Raw genomic sequence first — 11,983 nt, 5'->3', positions numbered from 1 at the left:
CAATTAGCACAAATGGTAAGTTCCGACAGTGCCTACAAGTGTGCCTACTGGCCGCTAGATGGCAATACCGGTTTCATATGTATACACCTGGTATATATATACTCTGCACTGCTCGGAAAGTAACGGAAGCCAAGTTCACATAGCCCTTTCCGATTCTCTTTCCGAACCCTTTCCGAAGCGGCCTTTCCGATTCTTTCCTTTTTTTTCGGCAGGGATCCACGTTGTTTAACTATTACACTCTATGCCGACTCGATCGAAGTTAATATCCTCTTTTGAGGATTCCAGTAAATAGCTTACAGTTGGTGTTTAAACAATCTGTGGGCCTCTAGTATCTACTTTTTAAATCTGTATCAGTGAAATTTCACTGATGCAAATAGCGAGAAATGGGTCACTGACTTTCAGTGAAATATTACTTATTGATTCAGTAAAATAACCCCTTTTGAGGGTTGGCAGCACTGCACCATGTCAATTTAGCAATCATAATAAAATATTTTAGTACATTCAATCAAAGAATCATAGTAAAAACTTAACATCGATAAATATGATCAAATATTAAAAAAGGTGAAAAGTTCCGATGCTTTTAAATGACAAACAACCTCACATATTACTCTAATTTCAAGATTGGACTGATTAATTAGTGAAATGTCTACCTACTATTTTAATCAGTGAATTCTTCACTGATTCATATTTAGAGAGTAGGGCTTGACAAATCTCCTATCTTATCGATCTATTACCGTGCGTCCGTCCACTAACCACTGCGGGATGGGTTGTTCTTCTGTTTAAGAAAGTAGTAGATATAAGAGCTAGATGTTGTTGCGTAGAAGTGAACTTCTTTCACCAAATGTTGTTGATTTTATCTGGCCCTGTCGCTGAAAAATTCTTAGTCCTATCGATGACTTTCTAACCATTTGCAGCAGCAATTACTAAACTCTTCTCCTTTGGATGTTGCAACCGTTGCCTCGGACAAAAGTTACGAAAGAGTGAGATATCTGAAGCCTCTTCATTCAGCTGTGAAGGATCCCCAATTACTTGCTCTAGAAGACTTGAATCTCTATTCGGCTAGGTGGATTTTCAACGGCACATGACGTTTTATTGAACAGATGGGAAGGATGAGTAGAAAGGGTTGAATTTTCCTGAATCAGCCTCACTAGACGTTTAAGGCGCTCTTTGCCTGATAAAAGAGCATTTATTTTTTGCATCCAGTGCTGCTTGATGGTCAAGTATATACGCTTATTCAGCGTGTGATTTGCTTTCCGTAAGTTTCGCGCAAGTGTCCTCACTTTTGGAGTGCATTTTTTATTTGATGTTATGTACTAATCACGCACTGAACATTTAATGCATGCCGTCTCGCCGTTTTAATTTTAAATTGAAGCTGTGCCATACGCTCGTGAGTCTTACTCAGGCGTACTGAAAGATAATTACTTCTATTGTTGCTAATCAGGGAGGCAGCCTTCTCGTAAAATACACAGTTCAGATTCCAGAGAATAACATTTTCAGGGAGCAAATCAGGGAGAGCAGTATTCGCTTCAACTAATTTGTCCATCCTAAGAGAAATTATGATATTAAATTAATTTTTCAGGCTTAATATGGTTACAGCCCAATATGTCGAAGGCAGTTACGTTAGAGCTGGATTTTTTGTTTTTTAATAGTCAGCACGGCGCTGTTTCGGTATATATTATCAGGACGCATTTTTGTAACGCAACCAAGGGATCTGATAAGAGCAGTGTGCCTAGTTTAACATATTGGGCAAAGCCTGGTTTTTACCCCATCACTCTTCGACTGGGTTGCAACCAAGTACACAATTTAAATTACATTATTAGACTCGAGTCGCGGTACTGCGAACATTTAGTGCAGGTCCGCCCTCAATAGTGAGAACATATGAAGGGACCCCACTCCTCCGACTATTTACTATGTTCAAATGTCAACTGTTTACATCCTGGCAGTTTGTAGTGACGATTTGAATCATTATTATTAAGGGCATGTAATACTTAGAAAATTGTCGATTTTACCAGTTTTAGGTTCCGACGGCTTTTTTTCTTTAATAATCAATATTTTGTCTTAAAAATTTGGGACATGATAGCGACCATGCTAACGGACGTCCCCATACACTTTTTTTTTGCTTTAATTCAAAAAAGTTTTAATCTAGCAAAATCTGATTAATTTACATAGCGCTTAGGAATTAGTATCAATTTTACCAGTTTTAGGTTCCGACGGCTTTTTTTTAGAATAATCAATATGTTGTCTTAAAAATTTGTGAAATGATAGCGGACATGCTAACGGACGTCCCCGCACACTTTATTTGTGGTTTTTTTTCAACAAATTTTTTGATATTGCTAACAACGTGTGTACTTTGGGAGGTTATGTATGTTACAATTCTCCTGTGCGTTACTTCCAAACTACACAATATTTTTGGCCGAAAACTTTGGACTCGCAAATACACATAGTAACTAATCTCCCAGAACTAACCCTTTTTACAGGAAATCAAAAAAGTTTATTTCATAAATAATTTCCAGATTATCGGAAAGGCAGAGATGAAAAACGACGTAACCTCAAAATAATACATATGCATAACATTTTTATTTAGAACAATCAATTTTTTTGTTATTATCCCTCAAAAAAGAGTCCGAAGACGTCCGTTATGATATTTTATAGCATCTACGAAAACAGTTTTTAAAAATTTTAATTTTTGTGGAAAAAAAGCCTGGGAAACTGTAAGTATCACATGCCCTTAAAATGATTAAAATGAATAGAGCGAAGGAAACGTTGAAAGACATCACAAATATAAAATCTCCCACCGTAAGTATCGAATGTATTTGATTATTAATTAAAATTAAAATTACAGTTAATTGTACATTTAATGAAATCATCAAATGTAGAAGTGAGTAGTGGGGGAGGAGGGGTTATGGTGCCGTTCTCACTATCGGGTGAAAAACATACTCAAAAGCGGGAGTTCGCAGTACTGAATTTTACAGTACCGCGACTCAAGTGTATTAATAATTAAAACAATGAATGAGATGTTAAAAATGACATACTTCAGACCATAGGATTTAGGTGTTGCAAGAATCCTTTATTCACATTCTTCGACGTTTCGAAAACTATACGTTTTCCTCATCAGGATAAAGTAGTGTATATAAAAGTTCCTTATATCATATGGAGTGTTCATGCATATGTATCCTCAATTTTCCTTTCCTCAATTGCTCTCTGAATTATCTTCATTTGAGATTAAGCCATTGAATAAATTTTATTGTGTATTTAAAAAAAAACATTACCCTAACAGCACGGAACATTCCAGGAACTTTCCGCGGGAACCTTCGGAACGTTCCCTGAGCGTGTAAAATGTCTGCCACTTGGGAACGTTCCAGAAACATTCCACTGGAAGGTTCAAAGAATAAATGATCGTTATTATTATTATTATCAATTAATATCCGATAAACCGTCAAAATTAATGTCAGTTTATGACATAGATACAATATTACAATGTAGCATATACGGTATTCTAAACTCAAAAATGACATCTATTTTTATCTATCTCTTACGGTTTACGAGATAATTGTTATTAAAAATAACAATAATGGAAGGTTCCCCACAGGTCCCAGTGGAACGTTCCCAACCGGCGGACATTTTACACGCTCAGAGCACGTTCCTGGAACTTTCCGCTGGAACGCAACACTGCTCCAACCCAGGTTAATGATTAATCTCTCTAGCAATCACCTCAAGTGAAAATCCACACAAAATCGTCATGTAAGGTTTCCCACTTAGGTCCATTAGTATCCAAGGTATTTTTTTTCAGGCGTAATTCACTCTACTGACACTCTTTTTATTAACTATTTATCGGCATATTTTTTCTGTCCTGGCATACTTCCCTAGCTTCTTTTATGTCCATGCATTTTTTCATGCGTGCTCTCGTGTTTTTGTGGCTTCTTATTAACAAATTTCTTTCCCATGTGTCTACTAACGTCTCTTCTGCACCACATTCATTGAGAATTATGTCGTTACTCACTTTGTCGATCAGAATTTTCCCGCAAGAATCTCATGTCAATTGCAGTAACTTTACTCTTATCTTTTTATTGACAGGTCCATGTCACGCTACCGTATATACAGTAGGTACAAATATAGAGTTTGTATTGCCATTTTAGCTTTATTTGATATATTTTTACTTCTGATAAGGGGCCCTCCTCTACCAATAACCTTCTTACCTTCGTTTATGTGCCTTTCTAACTCCTCATCTATCCTCCCGTCCCTAATGAATAAACTACCAAGATATACGAACTTATCAACTTGTTCAATTCTCTCATCAGTTGAAACAATATTGCATAGTGTTTTCTCACTCGCTTTGCTACCCGTATATATTGTTTTTATAGCTTGTAGGAGCCACCCATTAACTCCATACTCTTTCAGGACTTCCCAAAGTTTATTTCTATCTACCTTGTCAAAAGCTTTTTCTAGGTCAACAAATGCGCAGAAAACTTTTTTCCTACTCTCAAACCTTTTTCTGTTATTTTCTTTAAGCTAAATATTTGAGCCGTACATGACCTTCCTGGCATAAACCCAATTTAGACTTCCCAAATCTTTGCTTCTGTTACTTTCATTACCCTACGAATAAGTATTGTTGAGTATATTTTACTTACGGTACTTAATAAGCTAATCCCTAACCTCAGTGACACAGACTTTTTCAATTGAGTTTTCTAACGCATCGTGTTCAACATCGCAGTTATGGTGTCCTATAGCTTCATCTCCGAATTGTCCCCTAAAATAGTCTCTGAAAGCCTCTAGTATTCCGTCTGCATCACATAGCACTTCCCCATTACTATTTCTCATGTTGACAAATTGTGTACTTTTGTTTCCCTTCATTTTTTTATTTAACAGTTTCTTGCTTCCTTCAAAGTCGTTTTGTATTTTCTTCTCTTCTTCTACTCTTATTTTATCTTTACGTTCCTTAATTAATCGTTTGAGTATCCTGTTTTTGTGACTGTAACCATTTATACGTCTATTTCTTTCATCATTCCACCACGCATCACCAGACATTCTTCCTACAACCACGGTACCACACACTTCGATCGCACATCTAACAATGATATCCCGTAACTTTGTCCAGGCGCCCTCTATATCTTTGTCTTTCATAAGGTCATCCCATGTTACCCTATCTATGCTGTCGATTATCTTATTTTGGAAATCTATTCGCACATCTGGTTGCTGTATGTTCTCAATTTTGATTCGCGTTTGTTTTGTATTCTTGGTTCTCTTTTTTCTCCATCCCCGACATAAGTTAATAATGAAAAAAAAATTATTTTAAGAATTATATTTTTTAACATCAATATGAAGTCATTTTATTTGTTACATACCCATTTTTGCTCTTCTTCCCTTAGGTCAGCACCCTCAAAAAAAATTCTAGCTACGTCACTGCAGGGTACCCAGTACCCAACGTATAAAAATTCACCTTTGAGTGTCTTATTAATTTCTTATCAAGTTATTTGATTCATGCAGGTGCAATTCATTGGATAATAATATAATTAATAATAATCTAACAATTATTAATTAATAGCTAATTATTTTATATATTCTGTGTGCAACAACCCGACGTGCAATTATGTACGTCGGGTTGCAGCGGAACCCTTCCATTCGCGAGGTCCACTAGGGATATATTAATTTTTTGGTGTTGCGTGTGTTTGGCACTCACTTTTGATATTTGTTTATGAGAATAAAAGACAAGAAAACGATTTTAATTACTTAATAATTTTTTTTTAAATTTAAACGGAGATGGATACCCGGGTGCGTTACAACGTGGATAAAGTTGGGTTAAGCACAAGGCTTAAAAATTACCAAACTTAAAAAATACGACTAGCCTCAACTAAAATATTGACCAATGAAAATTTCCATTCAGAAACTAGACTGCACATCAATAAAAAAGGAATAAAAAATACCTGCAGAAGTTTCACGTTGGCAGCAAAGTCATTAACAAGAAGTTGATCCTTTAGTAACCTAAAAAATTATAATTTAGAACTGTTTTGGGTTTAATATTAAAAGTTTCAAAACACTGATATTTACAAGATCATGGCGCAACAGATGTGAGTCAGGAAATCAAATCTATTTTCATCAGCAAATAAGGAATCCCATATTCTCATAACATCGGGTAACGGAAATTCTTGTGACAGAAGCAGTGTCAGCCACCTAATCGAAGAAAAAAGCGGAAGATTCTTTTAAAGATTAAAAATATTTCTAAATTAAGAAAAGATTCTCACAATTTGTTACCTAAAACTGTAATATTGTGGACAAAGCTCTTGCTGATTGAGACGTTGCCATACCTCACGATCATTATCCTTTACTTGCTGTGTTAACTTAGTCATCATGGAATTAATTCCAAATTCAGCTTCATCAAGTGTCTTGATAAAAAAGTCGCGAATCTCAGCCATTAAGTTCGTAAAACAGAAGAACGTATCCGCTTCGGCATACTCTATAATTAATTCATTGTGAGCAATTATAATTTTTTTGCTGAATAAGTTAGCTCATGGATTCAATAATCACGAGTTTTAATTTTTAGAACTGATTATTTTACAGAATACCGACATAAATTCGATATTGACAAGCTCCTCGAATTTTTATGCACTATACTTTTATCTCTCTCATATGCATTTACCCCATTATTAATAAACGGTTACCTTCCCATATTCATTATTACAAAGAAAGCATTAAGAGGTCCAAACTTTTACTACGAAGCAAAAAAATTAAGTGCTCTTGAAAACTATAGCTCTCCATTAAAACAAGGGCGGAGTCGAATCGAATTGTTTGTGCTAAAGAAAAAACATTATTTTGTTGTTTGGCATCCGAAAAAAGTAAAAAGTTTGGCTGAAGTCGGTTAATATCTTCTGTTAGGTTTTTGGATCTAAAATTTCTCATTTTCAAACAATCAATAGTATATTGTGCTACAAGTGTGGAAAGTAGGCAGTTTCACACGAGTGTACAACTGTACAGGGATCGTGCAACTATTTCAAGATATTTTGAAAAATACGACATTTTTCCGTTTTTCTAAGAAGATCTCTATACTTAGTTTCAATTTTAACACCATAAAACTTTTAAAATTGAATTTCAAAACTGGAAATGATTATACCACTTTAATTGAAAACATTAAAAATTGAATAATTTCTCATTAAAGCTTTATACTTATAACATTTTTAATTAAGAGCATCTACAGGGTGGCCGTTTTAATCGACGAAATAAATTCCTGGCCATTTCCCGTTTTTTTCCCAGTTCACAAACATTTTTCACGGTCAATGAAATTTAAAAAATGGAACACTAAAGCTAAAAAAAATTCCACTTGAGGTAATAAAAACTGAGCTGAAAATGAAAGCACTCAAAGTGGAACTGTTAAACTTCGAACTTTTAAAATTAAAACTTCAAAGTTTTTAATTTAAAAATGTTGTATTCAAATGCTCAATAATTTACGCGTATAAAATTGAAGGTACTAACATTTTTCAATATAAAAATAATAAATCCACGTTATCATTTTCAAACTTAATGTAAAACTTGAAATGATAACCTAATATAAAACAAAATTTAGATTTTCGCAGATTTTAACCAAAAAAATTAATTTCTTTTCAAGAATTGTAAAAGTCTTCAAAAGAATAAAAATATTTTCACTACACTTGCAAATAAAGCATTTTTCAAATACAACAGTTAAAATTGTAACGTTCAAAGTTTAAAGCCTCTTTGAAATTTTAACGATTCTAGGTATTAGATATCAAACAGTTCAGATAAAGATTTTTTACTTTTCAATATTGGGTTTCAATTTACTTATCTTAAATAAAAATTCAAATATTGCTAAAATATTCATTAATTTTTTTTTTTTAATAAAAATAAAAAATTTAATGGGTTAAAAATTGAATGTTTTAGACTGAAACCATATTTTAAATTTAATGAAATCCTTTAATTAAGAATATATTATTATGAAGATATTTTTAATTTGAAAATAGTTTATAAGCTTTCAGTCACACGTTCACATTTGTGTAATGACTGAGACTTTCAAATTGAAACCGTTGAAGTTTTAACGTTAAAATCTGAAAGTTCTTAAATTTGGAACTGGTTTAGAATCGTTTTGTCAAATCGTTTTCGTTCACTTTTTATTACTTAAACCTTGAAGTACAGATAAATTTTTTAACAAATTATTTATTTTTTAAATAAAAATATTTCTTATCCAAAATTTTCAACATCAAAGGCTTTTATTTTTTATTTGTTCAAGTCATCATTTTTTATTTGTTCATTGTAAGCTAAATAAGAGCATAATTGAAAAACATAACAATTCCACTAATTATTTTAAAACTGTTGAAATCGAACGTGTACAGATTTTTCTTCTACAAATTTGTAAAATACCCGGTCAAAAAAAATGCACTGTCATTTCCCTGTCCAGCGGCCACCCTGGTCTAAAATCGATTAATTTTTAATTTAATTACAGTCTTCACACTATTCCCCTCCGCCATTTTTTAACAGAATTTCTGGCTTTAAACGATCTGAAGGTATCACATAATACCTGGAGTGTTAAAGACCCTTGGCTATTGTTCTGAGCTGAGCTGGATCTCGAAGCTGGGCGGAGATGTGTGGCTCTCAGCCGTAGGCTACTGTATTACGTGTTAGTTTAAAATTTGCATAATTTAAAATTGGCAATTTTCAAAACAAAAATGGTGCAATTTTAAAAATTAACCATTCAAAGTTTTTGAACAACGAAGAGTCACAATTTTAACGATTCGAAAAAATTTGGACGTAACAAAAAATACAAAAGAGCGGTTTTTAATGAAAAAATTAATAATAGATTTTTTTGTGTTTCCGTGCAAATTTGGCAGAATTCCTGCACTTTTGTTTATCGAGATCAAATTTTTCATAGTTACTTTTTAAATAAAAAGGGATGCAATATGACCCCATTGTCTTAAATTTTTGGAGATATGTATTTTTTGCTATACCCTAATATAACATATTACAAATTTCTTATTACAGTAACTGATACAAGGGACCATTCAAACATTACATAACACATTTTTTACCCATTTTCAGTCATGTCTTATACAATAAAATAAAATAGAACAAATAAATCAACTTTGTCATTCTTACTGTTTACAATTTAAGATTTTTAATCGAAAATCTATAAAATTGAATAAATTCAAATTTTAAATCTTCAAAATGGAAAAATTTTCATTTTTAAATCTTCAGTTGCAAATCTTAAAAACTAAAGAATTTGACATTGTGAAGTTTCAAATTTGAGCTGCATACTTCACAAAAAAAACATTCAAAATTACATTACTTAAAACTATAAACATTTAAAAGAAACATTTAACATAAAATCTTCAAACAATGAAGAATTTTAAATTGCAAATCGTAAAAATTCAAGAATTTCACAATGTGAATCGTTAATATTGTAGGGGTTTCAATTATAAATCTTCAAAATTAAACTACATATTTAAAAAAAGTTTATAATCACATCATTTCAAACTATAAATATTCCAAATAAATAAATGTTCAATTGTAAATCTCAAAACTGGAAGGCATTTTTTTCGAATCGTTAAAATTTAAAAACTTCTCACTGAAAATCTTTAAAATCTCTTGTTCTCTCTCTTCCTCGATCACGTAAAGTCTCAAGGGAGACATTATGAATAAAGAACTGCATACCTTTAAAAAGGAAATCTTTAAAATTGAATAATTTTAAATTCTATATCTTAAACAATTTTGAATTTTTAATTTTAAAAATAGAACAGTTTTTATTTTGACAATTTCCAATTTTAAATTATGCATTTATTTTGGATAAATATTCAAAATTGAATTATTTTATTTAAAATTCATATTTGGTGATTGGAAATTTACCTTTTTCGTTCAACATTTGCCTTTTTGATAGAAAATTCATCCTTTTGGATTGAAAATTCCACTTTTATAGCAGAAAAATCATCGATCTTTCTTGATTAAAAATAAAATATTTTGTTGAAATTTAACAACTGACAGCAAAGTGAGCCTCATCTAATCTGCCATCCAGTAGCCCAGTAGTTGGAGAAGGCAGATGCCTCTGCAATGTGCAGTTGTGACTCCTGTGTATTTTTAGGTTATGTAGTCCCATTTTTCAACCCAAAAATACACAGGAATTACTACTGTGCACGTCAGACAAATCCGCGTTCTTCCATCACTGACAATCAATCAGCCTCCTGTCACCAAGAGTTGAAAATGGCCCATGTGTTGAAAACGGTCATGCGGCGGCGCTAGTAGTAACTTTTTTCTAGTTATTTTGACTGTTATATGTATTTTCTCATGTAGAGCCGTTACAAACTCTTGAAAATGTATCAACAAAACGGTTTACTTATTCAATTATTGTGAAAATCATACGATCGATTTTTCTAATAGTGTTTTTCTGTCTTTTATCGAATCATTTCCATTAATTATGCCGATGTTTATCGCTTCGGTGTGAAAATCAGGTTATAAAAGTCAACTCAGAGAATACCCGAAGACCCCGAATAAACGAGTTTCGGTTTTACTTTAAAAGAGTACTTTTAAGTTTTGAAGATTTTAAGTTTTGAAGATTTTAAAATGTGGGTTAAAAGGATATGAAAGACTTTGAGAACATTTTTTTTTTAATTTTTTAAGATTTACAAATTTTTAAGGTAAACTGAATTTTGTCAGGGTGTAAAAAAAGTTCTTAAAATTTATAGGAAATTTCGAAATGATTGTTTTGTAAGGAATTTTAAAAGACACTCGAAAAAAGATCACAAAACATTTTGAATTATTACCTAAAAATTTTTTAAAGTGTGTGAAAGATTTTAAAGCTAAATTTTTCAATTTTTACATATTACATCATTTTAGAAAAACTTAGAGTAAGTTTAAGAGATATTCAGAAGTTTTCAAAAGATTGAAAAATAATTTAAACTTGTAAAGATTTTTCAAGAATTTTGTAAAGATTCGCGGAAATGAAAGACATTTTTCAGGTTCCTAGGAAAAATTAGCATAATTTTTTATTTTGAAAAATTAATTTGTAGAGATTATTTAAAAAGATTTGAGATGATTTCAAAAGTAGTCAAAGAAGAATCTGAAAGATTTTAAGGCCATTTTTTTAAATTTTGCAGACTACATACAAAATTCAGGAAAACTTGGAATAATTTTTAGAAATTAGAAGATTTAAGAAGTCTGACAAAATTTCAAAAAAAATTCTTATATTCGTGCGAAAATTTTTAATAATTTTTTATTTTCAAAAATAAACTTTAAAAGAACATTGAAAAAGGGTTTTAAACATAAAAAATGATTTCCTAAAATTCCTAAAAATTGTTTAGAAGATTTTAAAGCAAAATGTTTTAATTTAGTAAGATTGCAAAATAACAACGAACAAAAATCGGGTAAATTTAACAAAGTCTAATTACAAAGTCTAGTTACGAAGTCTAATTGATTTAAAAAAATCACATTTAAGAGTTCGTTATTTCATTGTAATAGGAAACAATATTTTAGGATTTATCGAATTCCTTGTTTGTCATATATAGATATAATAATTATATTTATGCTTCCAAGGCTTTGAAAGCACTTCAAGCTTTTGAATTAAATAAAGAATTATGGGAATATTTTAAGGTTTCTTTAAGTGGTTGAATCCTTCGATGTCTTTTGAAATTTCTTGCATTTTTGAAATAGTTTGAAGTTTCATTAAATTACAAAAATCAATTAGCATTAATTATAATTTTACGATAAAAAAAAAAAGAAATTTTAAACCTACAAACTAAAAATAACGCCGAGATTTTGAACCGGGGGATACGAACTTCCATATATCACACACTGAAACGACATTCGAGGAGTAGCGCTCTCTAAGCTGTAGGACTGTTCCTCGATAAATATTGAGGAGCAGCGCCACGTAATGAAGTAGCAGTCACTCTCACTGCGAGTTGCAGAAACACGAAATTAGATAGAGAGCAGCTCCCCGCTTCTGTCGAGTGGTGGTCCCTCGACACGTTGTCCCTCGACAGAAGCGGGGAGCTGC

The 11,983-nt window shown here is 31.9% G+C and overlaps 1 protein-coding gene across 2 annotated transcripts in view; it reads right to left on the bottom strand.

Annotated features, from left to right (window-relative positions):
- LOC117173607 (TBC1 domain family member 13) overlaps positions 1-11,983 on the bottom strand; it is a 43,513-nt gene that overhangs the window by 7,633 nt on the left and 23,897 nt on the right. For both annotated transcript variants that reach the window (XR_004467210.1, XM_033362247.1), the window contains exons 7-9: positions 6,250-6,451; positions 6,046-6,168; positions 5,922-5,979 (exon numbers count right to left, since the gene is read on the bottom strand). Coding sequence is in view for 1 of the 2 variants with exons in the window: in XM_033362247.1 (XP_033218138.1) it covers positions 5,922-5,979; positions 6,046-6,168; positions 6,250-6,451 (383 nt within the window). In the remaining variant the exon portion in view is untranslated. The remainder of the gene's footprint in view (positions 1-5,921; positions 5,980-6,045; positions 6,169-6,249; positions 6,452-11,983) is intronic.

Source organism: Belonocnema kinseyi, chromosome 1, assembly GCF_010883055.1.
Source record: "Belonocnema kinseyi isolate 2016_QV_RU_SX_M_011 chromosome 1, B_treatae_v1, whole genome shotgun sequence".
NCBI classification, from domain to species: domain Eukaryota; kingdom Metazoa; phylum Arthropoda; class Insecta; order Hymenoptera; family Cynipidae; genus Belonocnema; species Belonocnema kinseyi.
The sequence above is the reverse complement of the archived record's forward strand: the minus strand, read 5'-3'. Positions and strand labels throughout refer to the sequence as shown.